The 20,603-nt window shown below is 40.4% G+C and overlaps 2 protein-coding genes across 3 annotated transcripts; both read left to right on the top strand.

Annotated features, from left to right (window-relative positions):
• The first annotated feature begins 3,124 nt into the window (after window positions 1-3,124).
• On the top strand, window positions 3,125-12,168 carry LOC116677571 (parathyroid hormone 4). The gene is made up of 3 exons (XM_032507965.1): window positions 3,125-3,213; window positions 6,951-7,039; window positions 10,410-12,168. The coding sequence occupies exons 2-3, from the start codon at window positions 6,954-6,956 to the stop codon at window positions 10,678-10,680; spliced, it is 357 nt and encodes a 118-aa protein (XP_032363856.1). The 5' UTR covers window positions 3,125-3,213; window positions 6,951-6,953; the 3' UTR covers window positions 10,681-12,168.
• A 611-nt stretch (window positions 12,169-12,779) lies between these two features.
• LOC116677572 (choline/ethanolaminephosphotransferase 1-like) lies at window positions 12,780-18,902 on the top strand. 2 transcript variants are annotated; one of them, XM_032507967.1, is made up of 5 exons: window positions 12,780-13,052; window positions 14,266-14,528; window positions 15,196-15,370; window positions 16,094-16,241; window positions 18,742-18,902. In XM_032507967.1, exons 2-5 carry the CDS (start codon window positions 14,338-14,340, stop codon window positions 18,885-18,887), a joined length of 660 nt encoding a protein of 219 aa, XP_032363858.1. In that variant the 5' UTR covers window positions 12,780-13,052; window positions 14,266-14,337; the 3' UTR covers window positions 18,888-18,902. The 2 variants fall into 2 exon arrangements, with proteins under 2 accessions (XP_032363858.1, XP_032363857.1); XM_032507966.1 differs by having other exon boundaries at window positions 12,781-13,052; window positions 14,237-14,528.
• The last annotated feature ends 1,701 nt before the right edge of the window (window positions 18,903-20,603 follow it).

The raw sequence follows: 20,603 nt of genomic DNA on the forward strand, positions 1-20,603 counted from the left end.
CTCCCTTTAGTTTTATTATATGCTCGATTATACGATAGATAAATCTGACAACTTAAAATCCCTGGTCTGCCTCCAACGTGCCAACCAGAACTGAATGTTACAGATTTCGACGCTACTGATACCTGACTGCATCTGGCTCTGGGACACGCCTGGGGTTTTGATTTGGAAACGAAGAGCTTCCGACTCAGCTCTTTCTTAACCCTGCCAGTCCAGCTCTGCCCTGCACTGACTGCACCGGTGCACCTACTGATCCCCAGATACTTGAGCTCCTTCCCAACCCAAGGGCAGAGCAGTTCATTGTTTGTCAGCAGACAATCATGGCCCAATACTCAGGAATGCAAATTCATTAAATGATACTGATGTTTAAATTATTGATTGTGCTGTCTGAATGGGATCATACGCCGTGTTTTCACTCCACGATACGGCACAGCTGTACTTTATTTCTTTTTTGGTTTTCCATTAGCCAAAGTTATGGATAGTAGATACTGTACTTTGTACTTTATTTTTTTGGTACCAACTCAGTTGAGATTCTAACCAAGTTGGGCCGATACTAAAAACACTGCAGACCACTGATTGGTCAGACAGAACCGTCACTATCACCATCCTGTACAAACCTGCCATTTTAAAACAGCCAAGCCACCGCCAGTAGCAGCCAGATTTTCTAATTCACTCAACCCCAATTTCTTTTTGTAATGGCAGCCCGCTAAACAACACCGTACATGTACACTGTGCTGTACATGTGACAAAGTGCAGTGTTCCTCTGTTTAGTTGGCAAATAAAAGTTTTCAAAGTTTTTTCAGTTTCCATGTGGCCATTACAGTTTTTCTTAATCGCTTTGACACAATCGTCAAATGACTATTAACCTTTGTCATACTCTGTGACTATTTATATGAACATTACGTCAGTTGTTAACATGTATAGTCATTTGTCATTGCTCTGGCACAAAATACACAGAGTAAGCTTTGCAGATCAAAATAATTTACATTCATTTGCTATTGAGTCATATTACTCTCAAATGCAACTATAGATGTAGGCTAGATGGGGAACAACACAATTTCCTTTAGGGCAACCAAATGCAAACAGGTGACAGGTGAGGGTATCACAGCAGATGGCTGGAGAGGGAGGGGGGGGGAGGGGGGGCTGCGTCATGCCAAACAATTTTTCCCTCATTGCATTACAAGAGAGGATAGCAGGTGTGTTGTTGATAAAAATGTTGCGGCAGAGAGGAGATTGGATGAGGTTGATTATTTTGCTGTTGCGTATCTTTTTGTTGTAGAAGCTTTCTTTATGTATTTACAGTTGGCTGGTGTGTACATACAATGAGGAAGTATTATCATAGTGTGTGCCACGGCTGACATCGATACCATTCAGCGGCCTAAATATACAATGTTAGCAACAATATCACAGAAGTATTATGCTTTGCCATTTGGCAAGATGTCTTTGCATTTTGACTGTCTTGGTCTAAGCAATGATAAAGGAAGATTTTGTTTGGACAATGATTTAGTCATTGATGGATTTATTGACATTTGAAAAAGGAGTTAATTATTTCGGTTGATTCCGTGAATCACCTTTTGAATGTCACACAGAGTGACGGGCCGAATGTACCATGTGGTGTGAGGAGTGTACTTTTTCCAGTAGTTTTGATAATTGTAATGTAAAGGGATTGCAGTGTTTTTCTAGTCTCAACTGCTCAAAGTGCTTTTTTACGTAAAACAGGAACCATTTTCACACTGTGGCCAAGGTAGCGACTGAGAAAGACTCACCATACACGGTGCCACCTGCCCATCAGATAAGCACTCACACACATTTATGTGTAAAAGACCTTGGGATTGAACCACCAACCTTCTGATTGGCAGCCAACCGCTCTACCACTGAGCCCCAGCCATGACTAAATTTGTTTTACTAAATGTGCCAGAGTGATTCAGAAAAACTGTAATATCCCCGTAAAAATTGTTATTCATGGTTATTCATCAGACACGACTGAAATATTAGTATAAGTCATGACGGCATAAATGTGATTTAAATTCTTCCCATCATGTTGCCATGGAGTCCCCCCCCCCCTCCCGTGCTTCCTGCAGTGAGAAATGTTTCCCTCCATCTGCTGATTACTTTCTTTTTTTCCTTTTCAAGCTGACCCCTTGTCTTTTTCTTCTTTGTCCAGGTTCGTTTGTCTCTGACTTTCCTCACGCCGCCGACATTAACTCTCCGAGGGACTAAATCACTTGTCCCCGCTCCATCTTTCCGCCCACGGGCCTCTGACGCCAGCCCACATTTCTCACTGAGGGAAACTCGCCCTGGAAGGTGTTGTCAAGACGACTGTGTTTGTAACGGGGACTGTGGTGACACTGCGGCAACCAAAGACTCTAGTTGATTGTGGGTTCATTAGTGTTGTAACGTCAAGGAGCTGGAGAGGAGCTCCAGGCGACAAGCATCTCAGTGGGTTTAGAAAAGTTTCGACCTGAGCTGGCGGACACTTTGCTGACGTTCAGTTTATCCGCACAGACTCATCCCTGTGTGTCTGCACCCTCAACATCAACAAAACCACACAGCCACATTTTTTTTTATGAATTCCTCTTTGTCAGACGCATGAATCTCTCCGAGAGGAACGGGGCGGATTAGACCAGAAAATAGAAAAATGATAATCCCTCAATCGAATTTCATCCTCCTTTTCAAAAACACCGGCTTATGTAAAGAGTCCTTGCGAGTGTACAGTACACCTCCTCCACTGTCACAGGAGGCTATTTGGGATTGTATTCACACAAATAAACCCCCAAAATGTTTGATGTTTTCATTCCGCAGACACAAAAATGACATGTCAGAGAGATGACGGTGCTGACGTTGGTTTCATGAGCAAATCAGAAGCCCCGCTTTGAATGAATTTGAATGTTGTGACTCTTAAGCCTGTGTGTGTGTGTGTGTGTGTGTGTTGTGTGTGTGTGTGTGTGTGTGTGTGTGTGTGGTGTGTGTGTGTGTGTGTGTGTGTGTGTGTGTGTGTGTGGTGTGTGTGGTGTGTGTGTGTGTGTGTGTGTGTGTGTGTGTGTGGTGTGTGTGTGTGTGTGTGTGTGTGTGTGTGTGTGTGTGTGTGTGTGTGTGTGTGTGTGTGTGTGTGTGTGTGTGTGTGTCAGGGGGCTTTATAAAGAGGTCTTGAGGTCGAACCTGAACTCAGTTTAGTGTCTGATCAATAGAGGAGCTGCTGTCACCAACACGGGCATTGTAAGTATAGAGATCATCACTTATTGAGGCTCAAAGTGGGATTTTCTGTGATTTATTTTCTAGTATTGAGTTTTGGTCATACATCTGTAATGCATTGTTTCTTCCATTCTGTTGTGTAAATGTATGCTCAACTTGTCCGTCTGATTGGAACAAACCGCTTTGTGATTCTGTCAGGCAACCCATTTCCCTGTCAAAGTTTACAAGTATGACTTCATAGGTCTGTGTGATATAGTAAGTAATGGATATATATGTCAAATTTAATAGGAGTTTTCAAAACGAACATGAAATCTTTTTAAGGAAAGCCAAATTGATAGAAGATCAGAGTTTCTGTGTTTTTTTTGTGGATTCTGTTGATTGACTGAAGGCTGGATGGACCGTCTGGTCCGAAGATTTCAGCGACCTGGGTGGAGTTTATATTTATATTCAATGGGGGATATTCATCCTTTTTAGGCACTAATCAAGTTGTGTTTTTCATTACTTACTAAATGACAACACTTAGGTTTTGCGCAGGGTAAAGAGGAAAATAAAGTAGCTGAAAATTGTGTGTTTTGTTTCATAGAGGCACGTCCTATTAGAATTACATAGTATTTAATGTATCTCTGCTATACAATAGTATACTTATTAATGTTTGTCTGTTTTTGGTAAGAAAACTAGAGTAACGCAACAAGCGGATGATGCAGCTCTGTTTTTGAGTGACAAGCATTAGATTGAATATGTTATATCCCTAACTGACCAATTTTCAGCTGCTTCGGGTTTAACACTTAATAAATCTAAATGTGATATTTTATGTCTGTGTCAGACTGAAGGGGAGATTTTTTTTTAATATACCTGTTAAAAAATGTTTAGGTATTCATAGCTGCAAGGACTATATGGAATGTCAGCAACTACATTTTTCATCTAAATTGAAGAAGACTAAAATGATGCTTAATGCATGGCGTCAAAGATTTCTATTTTAGGGAGGATTCTTTTGACTAAAGCAGAAGGGATTTTAAGATTTGTCTGTCCTGCCCTCTCTCTCAGTGTCCATGACATGTAAAGACATAAATACCATATTTACAAATTGTGTATGGAAAAACAGACACCATTATTAAAAAAAAAAAAAAAAAGAACTGCTCTCTGGCTCTAAGGATGAAGGTGGATTTGAACTTATGGACTTTTTGGACTTGAATTTCACCTTCAAGGTGAAATGGCTGAAGGAACCAGAGTCTTTGTGGTACTTTATTCCCAATAACATTTTTAATAGTGTAGGAGGTCTTACATTTTTGTTGAATTGAACAATATTTAAGATTCCCGTTAAAACTATCCCATTTTTATTGTCAGTCATTCTCATAACTTTTCTCCACACAAGTCTATCCTGTGGAATAATGAATGCATTACTAAGAGGAACAAGTCACTCCATTATGTTATATATTATTATCATGCTATATTAATGGATCGATAGAGATATTATCTTCGTAAAGGATCTTTTTAAATGTAATAGCCAATTACTTAACTATGAATCCTTTCTCAGAGAGAAGCCATTCTTGATACCCAGAATATAACTCTATCTATCCCTAAAGGCATATTAGAATTAATGAGTTCCTGGTATTAAGTTTACTCTTAATACAAACGGTATGGATATTATAAGCAGAAATTGTACTAATGAGCACATTAGTAAATGCTTTCTAAATTCAGAAAACAACATAACAAAATAACACAATTTTTCTGGAATTCTCATTTGAGTGATATTAACTGGCATAGGGCTTGTTCCTTTTAGATGTTGCATCTCAAACAAATTGAGGAAATGACATTTGAAAATATTGCATAATACATATCCAACCAACTTTTTTACCTCAAAATTCATGCCAGTTAATTGTTGTAGTTTTTGTAAGACAGAGCAAGAATCGTTAACTCATCTTTTTTTATGGTTGTTCATTTTGTATGACATTCTGTAAAAGTTTTGAAATTTATATTGCATCTAAACAACACATACAATCACACTTGAATGGAAACATATTATTACATATTTTGAATGTAACAAAGAAACGTATGTAATATTGTTAATCTTTTTATTTCATTGCGGAAGTTTCATTTTCCTAAATCAAAATTTTCAAATTCAAGACCCTGTTTTAAACTATTCAATATTGAAATTGACATATATTTTGAGTCTCTTAAATTAGTAACAAATAAGAAAGCTATAACTATATGTGATATATACTCCAAACTATTTAATCAAGGTCAAGGTCAAGGTCAAAGTTTATTTCTATAGCACATTTACAAACAGACACTACTGCACCAAAGTGCTGTACAAATACAGAGAACAACATAAGATAAAAAGCAGAATAAATAGCCGAAAAACCCTTCTAAAACAGAATATGCCAAAAACAATAAAAAGAGACAACAGATAAAAACTATGCTTAAAGCAGTAACAACAGTAAAATGTGACAGCTCAGTTTATGTTAAAAGCCAGTGCAAAAAGATGTGTTTTTTAAAAGTGATCTACAGCTCTCAATAGAGGAAGCTGCTCTAATGTTCCAGAGCTCAGGACCTGCTACTAAAAAAGCTCTTTCCCCTCTGGTCTTCAGTCTGGGTCTGGGACAGTCTAAAAGCAACTTGTCAGAATATGATGGTGCCAGCCCATTAAGAGATTTAAAAACAAACAATAAGATGTTAAAATGGAATCTATAAATGACAGGCGGCCAGTGGAGAGACGACAGGACAGGGGTGATGTGGTCACTGCGCCTTTTTCCTATCAGCAGGCGTGCAGCCGCATTCTGAACTAATTGTAACCGGCTAACTGAAGACGGATCAAGGCCATAGTACAATAAGTTACAATAATCCAGGCAATTTGTGATCAGGGCATGCACAACTTTTCCCAGTTGGCTATGGGGCAGGTAAGGCTTGACCTTCCCAAGAAGTCTGAGTTGAAAGAAGCTTGTTTTTACCACTGAGATAATCTGTTTATCGAGTTTAAAAGAACTGTCAATAAAAACACCAAGACTTTTTACGAATGGCCAGCAGTTTTAGGATACTGGACCAAGAGTACTGTTAAAACCAGAGACATCGGACTTCAATTTCTTTCTCATTTAAGTTTAAAAGATTCATTGACATCCAGCTTCAACTGAGTTTGTTTTGGTATTCAAAGGTAGGTAAATTTGGATGTCATCTGCGAAGCAGTGAAAGGAAATGTTTGAATCCCAGGGGCAGCATATACAGCGAGAACAAGACCGGGCCTAAAATTGAGCCTTGAGGCACCCCGCTGTCAATCGGGGCTTTGTTTGAGTAAAAGGGCCCGAGAGTTACAAAACTGAAAAACTTTTCAAAGAGCAATTAAGAACATCTGTTGTCAATATCATTAACGAGGTTTCCAAGTCTGTCACTTTTTTATTTATATATTTATTTTTTATTTTGCTCTCTTCATAGATCTGTTTATATTGTATTTATACTTATTTACTTGGTCTCATATTATATAAGTTGCTATTATTTTTCTCTATAATCTTATGTTGTATGCAATGACTGAATGTTTGTAATTTGATTTATAAAAATAAAAAAGTATATATTTTTCTGACTTTTTCCTTTACTCTTTTTTTGTGGGTGACTGCACTTCTTCAGAAAAAAAGTCTTTCTTTGAACTGGTCACAACTAGTAGACATAGGTAACCAATGACGAGGAGTTGCAAGTAGATATTTCTTTACTTTCTTCTTTTACATAAAGAGTTTTGATGTGAGTTTTTCTTGCCTCTTCTTTTTTTTCTTCAGAAGATGCAGATGTCTCACAGGCCTGTGCAGTGGCTCGCTGTCATGCTTCTCGCCATCTTTACAACCGGCCAGTGTCAACAGAACGAGAGGTGAGACTCCCGTCTAATTTACACAGTTTAACATTGTGCAAAGTTGTGAATGAATTTAAATTGCTTTGACAGAAAAAGTGGAGTTACTTTATAAATATAGAAAATTTGGGGTAGCTTAGTCTGTAGGGAGTTGGGTTGGGAACCAGAGGGTTGCTGGTTAAAGTCCTCGTACGGACCAAAGTATGGAGTGTGGCACCATACCCCCCCCCCCCCCCCCCCCAACCACTCAGGGTGCTGGCCCAGCTGGCAGCCCACTCACTCTGACATGTCTCCATTTATGCATGAATAGGTCTTGTGTGCATTTCAAGCCTGTGTGTAGTGATTACTAACAAAGAAGATGTAAATTGTAATTTCCCCACTGGGGATCAATAAAATGTAGAAGTAGGAAAATGTTTGGTGTGCATCAGCACACAGGCGGAATTTTGGTAACTATGTTCAGTAAGCATAACTTTCCTCTGTCAGTCATTGTTATATACTGTACCAGACCCGTGTGAGATAAACGGTTGCGATTGGCCTGTCCAAGTTCTGGCCAGCTAGAAATCGGTCTGAATTTGAGGGAGGGCTGACATGTCTGCCAGAGCTAATACAACTTGCAGATTCATGTGGTTTTCTAGGCTAGGTATGAGCAGTACCAGAGTGAAAATGGAGAATTGGATAATGGAGAAAAGAAGGATAAGGTGACGCTCTAACATTATTATTATTATAATTATTATTATTTTTAAATCCGCTTTGTATGGACACTGAGTTTTTCTTCATAGATTTTGTGTGGAGGGGCTGCAAAGAAACGAGATCCAGGACTGATTTCAACTCTACTAATTCCTGTTGCTGTTATTTTCCCTGTCTATTGGTATGTGAAATAAGAGTGCCCCTAATACTCGCCTTCAGAGTCTCCCATAGTGTGCAGGGGGAAGTTTCATCACTTGTGTTAGTCTCCAGAAAAAGTCTACAGCCTGTGGAATCGTTTTTACAAAAACGGCATCTGCTAACAAAGTAGGATCTAGTTTTCAGATGTTGTATTATCGATCTAATTGAGAGGTAAGTTAAAGTAGAAACATCGTAGTGAAATTACTGGTATTCATAATGAAAGCTATTCGCATGACAGTAAAGTAACCCGTAGCCTAACTAAAACATAAAAAGAAACACAAGTGGAAAAAAAACAATTCAATGTATTTGTTCAGTAGGGGTAATCTTTCTGGCCTTTTTTTTTTTTTTTTTGCTTATGTAGGCTACACAAGGGCGGCCGTAGCTCAGTGGTAGAGCGGTTGCCTGTCAGTTGTGGTGGTTCGATCCCTGGCCCTGCAGTCCCATGTTGAAGTGTCCTTGGGCAAGACACTGAACCCCAAGTGTAAATGAGTGTTTATCTAATGAGCAGGTGGCACCTTGTACGACAGCCTCAACGCTTTGAGTAGTCGTTAAGACTAAAAAAGCGCCATAGAAATACATCCATTTACATTTACAAAAGGGCACAATTGGGTTCATCATTGGCGGGGGGGAATGAGGGAGTATTCTCACCTCTCAGCCCGAGTCTTAACCAGGCGCAACTCCTCCTCTTTGTTTCCAGTTTCTAGATCTTCACGCCAAGGCTGCCCCTTGAGTCCTGCACTATTTGTCCTCTCTCCAGAGCCTCTGGCTCACGCTATTCACAAATCGATTGTGGTGTCACCAATATGCATTTGTAAGACATATAGGTGTATGTGATAATAAAGTACCTTTACCTTACCAGCATCACTGCTCACTATTTGCGGACAATGTGTTGGTTTTTTTTAGAGAGCCCCTCTCAGTTTCTTCCTCACCTTCCGTCATTATGCGAGGAGTATGGAAGCTTTTCAGGCTTTAAAACTAACTGGTCAAAGTCTGCACTGCTTCATTTAAATGATCCTGCTCGCAATTCAATCATCCCTGCTAACATCCCCATTGTTAAGCAGTTTAAATATTTAGACATTGACGTTTTTCCTTGCTTGAACCCGATTGTTAGGCTTAACTCTCTGTTGTTCTGAACATTTTGAAAGATATGTAAAAATGGATGGGTCTGCCTATGCCTATTCAAGCCTGTTACTCTGTGGTAAAAATTAATGTTTTACCCAGTATTAATTTGTGAGCTCTATGCTACCTCTTTACCCTACTTCTGGTTATTGGCATAAATTACATCAGCAGTGTCTAAATTTATCTGGAAAGAAAAAAGACGCGACTTAAGATGTCTACTCTACAGAGGAGGAAAGAGGATGGTGGCCTCTCAGTTCCCAACTTTAAACATAATTCTTGGTCCTTTGTGTTAAGACCCCTCCTTACCTGGTTCAACCCAGACATGTCTGTTTGCTGGCGAACCTTAGAAAATGCTATAACAGAGCCTTGTTCACTCCATGGCGTTCTTTTTGCCAAATTCTCCAATAAACAGTGCCAGATATGCTTTGGCCCCATTATCTCTTAGATTATAAACACTTGGAGATTAGCTGAAACATGTTGCCACATGTTGCTTGTAACTGGCAAACCTTTTCTCCATTATTCAACAATACAGCACTTCTGATTGGTGTGAGGCCTATACCAGCCCCACAGTGGGAACAGATGGGGGTTCATTGTCTAAAAGACATTTTTAGCGAGGTTGGCTTGTAACCCCTTCTGACTCACACAACATATTCAGTCTACCACATTCCTCTTTTTTCTTTTACCTTCTATTAAGATCAGCACTCAAGGCATACGGTGTCCCCTTGCAGAGGGCTATGCCCATCTATCTTATCCGGAAGTTATTTCCTATGCAGCTAAAAACCTGTGGTATAGGATTGAGGCTTTATCAGTTTTTGGTGATATCTGGCAGCTTTGGCCTTCCTGTTGAGAAGCTCTGGGTATGCGATTGCCCAGGCCTGAGTAAAGAAATCCAGAGCATCAGCAGATTCACTACAATTTCATTCTTAGGACATATCTCACCCCTGTGAAAATGCATCACATGAAAATAATTACCAGCCCTTTATGCATGTTCTACCCACTAAAAGCTCAAGGTACTTGAGGTACAATATCTGCGATTGCTCTCCTGTTAGTCAGTTCTGGAACAATATTTCCTCCAAAATATCTGCCCTGATTAATGACTCTGTACCTGTTACTGTCAGTGTTTTGATTCTGAATGATCTGTCAGCCCTCCAGCCCTCTAAATCTCCAAAACGTGCTGTTTTTGCTGAACTTAAGGCAGCCAAGAGAATGATTGCAACCCATTGGAAACCACCTCATGACTTGTCTATACATACTTCAACACTTTCCTTTCTAACAAATGGAACCCCAGGAAAGACTTTGGACATGGCCTATGAATCTACATGTATTTGGATTCTGACTCTGTGTTTTGGATCAAATGTCTGATTTCTGACCTGTCCACTCCCTGCAGTCGGCGAGCTGTGACCGAACACCAGCTGATGCACGACCGCGGCCGAAACATCCAGAGCCTTAAGAGACTCATCTGGCTGTCCAGCGCCATCGAGGGTCTCCACACTGCCCAGACTCGCTCTGCTGCTTTTAACCCCACAAAGGTTCTGAACCTGGCTCTGAATCCAAAGCTGGTCCCTGCTGCTGGGCTCCCCCAGCCCAACCGGGTGGAGAGCCTTATGAGAGACTTCTTTAATCCCTACCTGACTCAGCAGCCAGACAGTGAGGCGTAACATCACTTTAATGCAGAAACATCAAACTACTGTACACACTTATTAAATAAATGATCTGTGTTCATCATTGTTTGTCCTTAGTGCCACAACATTCATTCAGCCAAAGACAAATCCAAATCCAATCTTAGAAGCAGATTCCATTTTTAGTTTTGTTGAGTTTAAGCTTCCTGAAGGTACAGTTTATGTATGACATTATGCTTACATCGAGGGCTGATAATACAACCAACACATTTAAATGTTTTCAAGCATGGGGGCAATTCACAATTTAAAAAAAAAAAAAATCCTATGATAAACAGAAAGAATAAAACACTGTGCAAAATGAGCTAGGGTATGTGGCTTGTTGGTCTAGTGCAGGAATCTTTAACAGGGGGCTGGGACCCCTGGGTATCCTTAGAGTCAATGCAGGGGGGGCCTCCAAATCATGGTTAATTTTTGAAGTTTTTTGAAAAAGTTAAAAAGTCTTAAAGTGCTCATATTATGCTTTTGGCTTTTCCCCTTTCCTTTATTATGTTGTATATCTTTTTTTGTGCATGTTATAGGTTTACAATGTGAAAAAGCCTGAAGTTTACCCCTGAAAAAAACACTGTTCCAAAACAGCTCTGATGTAGTCCGGCTTTTACTTCCGTGGAAAACGTGCGTCACTTTGTCATAATTACAATGCTCGCTTAACTGCTAGCGCGGCACGCCCTCATACTCTGCTTCTAGTAGTCCTTACCTGGCTACTGCGCATGTGAGACTCCCAACAAAGATGGAACAGAAGTGCAATGTCTCACTCTGTAGTTAAGAGAGCAGAGAGCTCAACACACAGGGTGAAAAGAGGAGCTGCAGCAATTACAGTACAAAAATAGGGTGTTTTTTATAAATTAAACCATGTAAACCTATTCTTACATAACCTCTAAATACAATTGTGAACCTGAAAATGAGCATAACATGAGCACTTTAAAATTAATCTAACATATTTATAGCAAATATAATAAACCCCTACTGTGTACTGGCCTGTAGGTAAGGTAGGCCATCCACAGAGTAGATGTAGATTTGCACAGTAAACAGATTAATTAAAGGATTCACTGTGCCGCATGTGTGTTTAACATTAAAACATGATTTATAAAATCATGCCAACAATATTAGAAAAAAAAGTCAAATGTGAACACCTATTAAAGCAGAGACGATGCAGCGTCCAGAAACAGAACCCCGCTTAAAGTTTGTTACATTTGCTACAACATAGCCGTAATATAAAAAGTAAACTCTGAGTGAATTGATATATCACCCAGCACTGCTACTACTATACTTATATTTGCGCCATCTCTTCAGTTAAAACGTTGAAGCATGTGTTTCCAGTTAAGGTTTTCCAGTCAGCCATTAGAAACAGACGCACATTGCGTAGTGTAAGATTATTTCCAGTATATAGGCTACTTTTGTTCCTTGAAATAATCTACTGACTACTTTTATTTAATAGTGACTCTGCAGCGCCAGTGAGTAGACTTGCAATGCAAGACGTAGCAATCGCTGAATCAATTTCCCTTCATTCATTCAGAGTGTAGAGCAATACATAGTCAGAATTTTCAGACTACATACCTTTTGCTGTACAATTCATGAACAGCTACCAAGTGTGTGATTGATTCACGTTGTGCATGTTTAAGTAGATTATTTGAATGCCTGTAATTTAATATTGTAAACATTGATATTAAACTTTGTTGATGCAGGAATGTGTGCAAACTTTTTTGTCTAGCTCACCATTTGATGAAACCCCCAGTCAAATAACTTTCATTGTAGATTTCAGTTTCTGGTACCACCCAACATGAACAGAGCATGTCCTTGTTGCAGGAATTCATTTATCGGAGAGTAGGAACATGAACATGATGAAAGAAATGAAATGATTAGGGATAACAAGTGCAGGAGTAAATACATACTGCAGTGTGGTCAAAGTGGACAAGGCAGAAGATGCTTTGTCAGCTTAATGAGAACAGAACTGATGAGGAAAATCTGACACACTGCACACTGTAGGCGTTTACTAACTCCAGAAGGTGTCAGGAGTGCAACATTAAGGATGCAAGCTGCAGTTAAAACCTAACAAAGAAGAAGCAGAAGCAGTAGCAGAAGAAGAAGCAGAAGAAGAAGAAGAAATAGGGGGAAAAAACTGAAGCTACGCGAGATTTACGTGATGGCTAAAGTGAACTAGCTTGCTTTGACAACCACAGTGACTGACACCGGTCGTGGTGATCCACCGCCTGCTGCAAACGTTCTTTCGGTGGTCTCTATGTCATAGAGAGAAACTTTAAAGCTAACCATCCACAGAGGAGTCCTGTCTGCCGGATTGAAGAGCCCCTACCTCCCCTCGGACTGCCCACGGCTCTTGTCCTTTAACCGGCCAGGTCAGTTCAGCAGCTCGCCAGCTGTCTTTGGTGTAGCTAACTCATAAATATGTAGCTAGCTAACTAGTCAAGCTAGCTTAAACTAGCCGCGGTCATCCGGTAGGTGTCAATAGTATACTCTGGTTTAGTTAATATCTTAACTGGGTCAGCAAAGTAGCTAAGTATGGAGAAATGATAAGCCAATAGCAAGCGAGGGACTTTAAATTACCAAACTGACACAAGTCTTCCGTAGCTACCACTCCAGCAAATGCTAATCTTCCTATGCTAATAGCGAGTGTGCTAGGCTGCATTAGCAGGTTGTTTTGCTATCGTCAGTAGCTCATGTTTTGCTGACAGTCACAAGAAATAGTTTAGTAAAACGGACACGGTCCGTTAAGTTGATCTTTCATACTGTCTTTGATGTACACACTGGCACCTGTTAACTGATTAAGCCCCGTTAATGTTAAACTTTGCAGATAATGGTGTCTTTGGTATTGGTGTCATAGGTCATATGGTAGTTCAGTACACTCCTGATCTAATAAAGTCATCAGTAGTACTAACAATAACACGTGGCAGTTTAGGGTAGTTTCTGATCGTTTTGGTGGTGACTGACAGTGGTGGAAAGTAACATTACATTAGTACATTTACTCAAGTACTGCACAATGTTGAGTAACTACTTTAATTGAGTATTTCCATTTTTTTGCTGCTTTATACGTCTATTCCACTAGCTACATTTCAGAGGCAAATATTGTACTTTTTACTCCACTATGTTTATTTTATCACTTTAGTAACTTTGCAGATTCAATATAATATTATAGAAAACAATCAAGAAATGAATGATGTATCATTATTGACAAAGATATGACTTTATTACTCTTGCATTGCTAGAGCCATCTCCAGAGAACTGTGGAATAAGGTCTGGCTACACCACAAGTACATTCAAGGATAGGAGAAAAAAAACCCACTGTGTTGTTCGCATTTCTTTAAACCAATCACAATTGTCTTGGGCGGCGTCAAGCACCGGACTCCGGGCTTGGTCTACAAATAGTCTCAGGAAGGAACTTGTTTCAGTGGAACATTTGCACCCTGCAAAAGAAACCTGTATTCACACTGTACAGTATTGTGCTATTGTCACAGGACAGTATTGTGCTATTGTCACAGGACAGTATTGTGATATTGGTTTCTTGCTCCTGGGTATTGTCCAGCCTCATCCAGCCCCACTGTGGATCTTTAGACCTAACGGCAGGACAGTGGCAGAGGCGGAGCCAGAGCCATCGGGGACCAGACCAGCGGGCAGAAGGGCTCCATGAGCGCCACGGGGCAGCAGCAAGCGGGAGGCCTGCGTTCTCGCCGAGGCCTTGGCCGGGACAAGGACCCTGGGCAAGGAATGGGCATGGAGGCGGCCTGCTGGCTGGCCCCCGGAGTGCTCCGCAGGCTAATCGAGTTGCCCTCACCCCCCTTGTCCCGACACCAGCTCAAGAGACTGGAGGAGCACAGGTAAACAGCAGTCCTGCTCTGATAACTGAGAAAAACTGAAATAAAACCTCATGTGGTGTTATTTCATCTTATGTTAATTGAGTTGTTCTAGGTTTGAGGTTGAGCAATGATATATATGCATTACCTGCTACCTGTCTGAATTTAAAATTGATGTGACGTGACCTAAATCATTTATGTAAAATGTTTTTTTGCTTTCAAGAGCAAAACGACAAACCCACTTCTGATTTATTTCAAACACAGATTATACTGAGCTCTATTTTTCATAAATAAGTGTCTTTGGTCGAGTGTAAATGTACAGAGTTCGGCAGACTGGAAGCACATTTACCAGACAACAGCCAAGATTAACCTTTAGTTCTTTTGCAAAGTTACAAAATTATCCTTGACAATCTACCGCTGAGGTGACGGCTTTCATTGTAGCCGATGAAATCAATGGTGGCCGGCTTAAGCTTTCACTTGCTCCACTTGTTGAGAAACTGTAAGTTATAATTAAAATTGCAGCTCTTGCGATTTGAATAGTAATTAAAATATAAAAAACAAGAAACACTCCAGCCCTAATTATCAGCCAGCCTTTGTCACAACTGTAATATTGTGCCACCACCACCATCATCATTATTTCTGGGAGGTCAAAGTCATCAGGATCTCAGCTGGCTGTTGTCGGTCCCTGCAGGTACAGCAGTGCAGGACGCTCTCTGCTAGAGCCTCTGATGCAGCGTTACTGGGAATGGTTGGTGGGACGGGTCCCTTCCTGGATTGCTCCCAACCTCATCACCATCATCGGCCTGGCCACCAACGTCTTCACCACCCTCGTGCTCATCTACTACTGCCCAACTGCCACTGAACAGGTTAGTCATCACTGTGGAACACCATTCTACTGGACGCTCTTTATGTTAAAACACATTAAACACGCTGGAATTTATGTTTTCATTCACCAGTTAAGTCCAGTGTCTGTTTTTGGATCTCTATTAAGCTACTGTTAATGCAAATGTGTCCTGTTAAAGGATTTCCAGGAAAGCTGTGCAGTCATTTTATGTGAATGTTTTAAATGGTAGGTTAACAGGGAGTTTTGTGTCTGTTTATACTGCTCAGCAGCCCGCTGTAGGCATATCTGATTACAAGAGAACCAGACACAGCAACAGCAAGGGACCCCTGATTAGGGTTGGGTACCAAGATCACTTTTTTAAAGAATAAAAGTTACAGTGCAGTGTGAGAAATTTATAATTTTATAGTTTGGACGGAAAGGTTTGGGAGGGGAGAGGGAGGTGTTTTATTTGTGTAGTGTGTAAAATCTAAATAAATAACAAAATGTTCTTAGTAAATAGGATAAATAGGTTTAAAATAATTTTACAGCTGAAATAATTTTTTGGTTATTACAGAGGATTCCAAAAAAAAGGGAGAAAAAAAAACGCTACCTAATCCTGATTTTGACATAGGGTATTCCAGACACTGTATGCATTGTGATTGCATGTATTGATTTGTATCACCTGATTGGACGAGATCTGCTTCAGCTTGTTTTGTGTTTCGGGTTTTGCGATGGAGTGACCCCTGTTCTACATGAATGTGTTCAGGCTCCTCTCTGGGCGTACCTGCTGTGTGCTGTGGGCCTGTTTATCTACCAATCATTGGACGCCATTGACGGGAAGCAGGCCAGACGCACCAATAGCAGCTCTCCGCTGGGCGAGCTCTTTGACCACGGCTGTGACTCCCTCTCCACCGGTCTGTTTTCTTCTGTTTGACTTCGTTCCACCATGTCTCAGTGAATCTGAAGCCTTTTTTTCCTCAAAATCTGTTTATTGGTATTTCAGATAAGAAACAAACAGTAAAAACTGTATGTTTCTAAAAATGTTTCCAAAATGTTTCTATTTAGATAAAGACAAAAAACAATAGGTTGTTTTTCAATTAGGTACTGCATGGGGGTCGCGAAAGTTTTGGTTGATTAGACTTTTTTTATATTCTCCCCCCCCCGCAATTTTTTCCACTAATTGAAATGTCTTTAAATACACATTAACATGAATTCAACACACTGTAGTAAACAGATAAATGGAGGCAGAAGATGTCTTTCAGTCATCAATGCACACATGGCACTATAGGACCAGTTTGATATAACACAATTTTATACAATATATATGATTAGGGGGTCCCCGCTCCATCTCGCCATCAGTTTGGGGGTCCTTGGCCTGGAAAACGTTGAAGACCCCTGGTTTAGATATTATTAAAGTACAAAGCTGCTTCACATAGTTGTTATTAATATCTCACATTAGGTTGTTATTGTAGCAAAGAGTTAAGAGCATATGTATTGCCTAGCCTCTACTACATAATTATTGGTTATGAAAGATTACCAAGTCTTATTAAATGTCTCACTGGTACCTTGAATGTAGTTTTTCCAGTTTTACTATAGGTGTTAGGGCTGCACAATTAATCGAATTTTAATCGCGATCACGATTTGGACTTCCCACGATCAAATTTGCGTGATCGAGCGATTATTTTTTATAAAGCGTCATTTCATAGAACGCTCCAGGTTTTTTGCAAAGCCAATCTCCCGCTCCATAAAGCCGTCTGCTCATGAGCCAGTCAGAGTAGTTCACTGCACCCCGTGCAGCTAAGTTTCTAGATGTAGACAGTCACAGAGGACAGAGTAGCGTGAGGAAAACTCAACAGATAGCAGTCGGTAATACATCAGTCTCAAGGTTTACCAGTTTACCAGTAAACGCAACACTTTGTCCCATTTGTTGTTTTTCAGACAACAGCAGTGACCAGTGCTAGTCGGTGCTAGTTAGCGTCTGTTAGCTGTTAGCTAGTAGCGTCTGTTAGCTGTTAGCTCCTTTAGGACGCACCGGTGCTAATGTCCTCGCATCCGCTGCAATGCTGTTTATATGGATACTGTTTAATTTTGCGTTACATGACCCATTTCGTCTGTAAAGCCGTGCCTGTGTTGGATCTTTCTACGCTCTCTCGTCCTACTCTCTCTCATCTTACTCTCCGCGCCCCGCCACACAGCGGCCGCCGGTCCACACTTCTGATATATGTCTACAGTTTTAATTTTTCATTAACACAGCTGTATATTGTTAAGTATGAGGGGTTAAACCTGTATTTGTACCAGTGTTTCCGCGGGTAACTGTTATCGCGGCCGCTACGGCGAAGAACTCAGAAGAAGTTTTTGAATGCAGCTAACTTCAGTTGGTAGAGTAACAGCGTGGGAGACGGAGCTGCTGTACCGAAGCCTGGACCAGGACCAGAGATGTGACCCATGGCAAGAATATCATAGTTCATAAAAATGCAGCGCAGTGAAGATACAGACGTTTAATACACACGACGTGTGTATCCGCCGTTCGACCCGTGCTGGACCCGTTCATAATGATCAGCCGTCTCTCTGTGAGTAGCGTCCATCACACTCCCTCTCGCAGTTATAAATAGCCTATGTGACAATAAAATTTGTTTTGGTTAAAATCAACAAATAATCGTGAGAATAATCGCGATCAAAATTTTGATCCAAATAATCGCGATTATCATTTTGGCCATAATCTTGCAGCCCTAATAGGTGTTGTATAACGTCTTTGATCAACATAGAAAGTGGGAGGTTGTGCCCGTTTCCTTTTCAAAAGAATAAATCTGCACGCCAAAACGGTTATGAACCTTGCCACCGTGAAAAGTGGGACTGTCCTCTCCCAGTAAGGCAAGACAGCTTTATTTGTATAGCACATTTCAGCAACAGGGCAATTCAAAGTGCTTTACACAAAATCTGGTAAAAAAAAACTAAAAACAGATAAAACACAAGTACAGTTAAAAAATAAAAACATTAAGACAGATAAAACCCTAACCCACTTGAGACCACCTTCACACTAATTAGTCAATTTTAGTGCTACCTTTCATGATCACCCTCAGTGTCATTACCCTTCACGACTCTATTTTTAGAGACGTTCCCTTTCGTCTCCTTGGACTCTTCTTTACACTTATTAAGCCAATCTAGTGCTGTCTTTCGTGTCTACTTAACGACCGTCTTTGCAGGTTTTCAGATCTTTCGACACTAAACATTCACACTTTCTTTTTTTCGAGTCTCTCTTTCTCTGTATTACACAAATACTCCAAATACAGCCAGCACTGTGTCAGGTTCCACCTTGAGTTTTAAGTACTGAGTTTTCAAATACTGGAGAATTTTGGCCATGACTGAAGCCTTTTTATTCTAACACTGCTGGTGTTCATGTGTTTGTCTCTGCAGTGTTTGTGGTGTTGGGAACCAGTATAGCAGTGCAGATGGGCACCAACCCGGACTGGATGTTCTTCTGCTGCTTTGCTGGGATGTTCATGTTCTACTGTGCCCACTGGCAAACATACGTGTCAGGAACACTGCGCTTTGGCATGTGAGTCAACAAAGCTGTTTATTAAAGCATAAACACCATTTCCAGCCATTTGGCTATTAAATCCGCTAATTTTAGGAGTTGCAATTCAGTCCTTAGCAGTTTAACTAAGTGTTAATTTTCAATATTGCGACCAATACCTGAGTTCACTGATTCCAAAAAATCCTTTTTTAGTACATTAAAAATGCATCAGTATGTAACGTTATCTTGAATTTAGTTTGGTCTGTAATCAATAATGGCGATAATAAGGCCAGAACTATAAATTAAAAACAAAAAAACATATTCCTACAACATAAAGGTTCTGAAGCTACAGCTTGTTATACCTTTACAATAATCACATTTTACATCAAAAGCTAACAGCATATCTCAAGATTGATTGTTTCAGCTTTACTCCACTCACATTGTCAGACACATTTCAGTCAGTGTAAAGGAAAAACTCAGCACAACTAATTCCACATACTTGAAGAAGGTTTGGGAGATTTTGATGACCTATACAGAAGCATTTTGAATGTTAAAGTAGGATACTAATATTCAAATTCCCTGTCCATAGTAGGAATGATAAAAAATAAATTCCACCTGAGAAATTATAACTACGGCCACATTTTGAATCATGACAGAGGGCTGTGAGTGACGTTCTCTTCTTAGTAGCAGATACATGTAAATCCCCCTGTCCTTGCCCAACCCGTCAAACTTCTCCCTCCCCGCCAAAACGACAGAAGTTTTGAAAAAACTGACATTGAAAAAAGAGTGCCTGAAGAAAAAAAAAAAAGATTTTGAAGGAAGATTGTCATTCTAGACTGGGGAAAAAAATATCCCCCCAAATAATTTTTAATGCTGTTCTCTCTTTTTTCAGTGCCAGTGTTTTTCTTTTACAATGCCTAATTATTTTTCGCCCTCGTCTCCTGCTCTGTCTTTGAGAAATGAAAGTTCACATGGGCCGAGCTGGAATCTTGCTTCGTATGACATCACAAGGGGGAACGGTTACCTCCCCTTTCTCTGCTTTGCCCGCCCAGAGAATATGGCCCACCCATGAGAGAGAGAGAGACATCATCACTTTCAAACGAGCAAAGTGCAGTTGGTCAAGGCCACCCAGATACAGCATTAGGGACCACGAAGGTCTACATAAAAGAGACTCAGATACAGTACAGTATTAGGGGACCACTAAGGTCTATATAAAGAGACTTCAGAAACAGTATTAGGGGACCACTAAGGTCTACAGTAATCCCTCGTTTATCGCGGGGGTTACGTTCCGAAAATGACCCGCGATAAGTGAAATCCGCGAAATAGAAAACTTTTTTTTTTTTACAATTAGCAACTATTACATGTATACAAATACAGTGACTCACGTGTAGGCCGTTCACTGCTCTTCAGACTGGGCCGCTGCATCCTGACTGCGCTCTGCAGTGTTCTCTTCTTTCTGACGTTTGTATCCAGGGTTATGTTTTTTTTCCTGCAGTCATTAATCCACAGAGCTAATGCCGTCTCCATCCGTACCATGGTCTTGTTGCGAACAGTTACAACCCTTTTTGTCATTTCGTATTAAAATTGACTGCTGCTGTCGTCCTTATGTTTTTTTCCTCCTTCTTTAGTAACGAACGAAGATTCATTGATCCGTAATGGCGAGCAACGGCCTGCTTAGCTTTACTTCCCTTAGCATGTCCAGAAGTTTAACTTTATCTGAGATAGGTAGCATCTTCCGCCGTTGGGCCCATCCGCAGGTGCA

Source organism: Etheostoma spectabile, unplaced genomic scaffold, assembly GCF_008692095.1.
Source record: "Etheostoma spectabile isolate EspeVRDwgs_2016 unplaced genomic scaffold, UIUC_Espe_1.0 scaffold00005325, whole genome shotgun sequence".
In the NCBI taxonomy this organism is placed as follows: domain Eukaryota; kingdom Metazoa; phylum Chordata; class Actinopteri; order Perciformes; family Percidae; genus Etheostoma; species Etheostoma spectabile.

Bases quoted from the DNA above. Each gene is read 5' to 3' on its own strand.
- LOC116677571 (XM_032507965.1), top strand. From the start codon at position 6,954: ATGCAGATGTCTCACAGGCCTGTGCAGTGGCTCGCTGTCATGCTTCTC. The intron at 7,040-10,409 runs GTGAGACTCCCG...CACTCCCTGCAG, and splicing joins CAGTGTCAACAGAACGAGAG to TCGGCGAGCTGTGACCGAAC.
- LOC116677572 (XM_032507967.1), top strand. From the start codon at position 14,338: ATGAGCGCCACGGGGCAGCAGCAAGCGGGAGGCCTGCGTTCTCGCCGA. The intron at 15,371-16,093 runs GTTAGTCATCAC...GAATGTGTTCAG, and splicing joins GCCCAACTGCCACTGAACAG to GCTCCTCTCTGGGCGTACCT. The intron at 16,242-18,741 runs GTCTGTTTTCTT...TTGTCTCTGCAG, and splicing joins CTGTGACTCCCTCTCCACCG to TGTTTGTGGTGTTGGGAACC.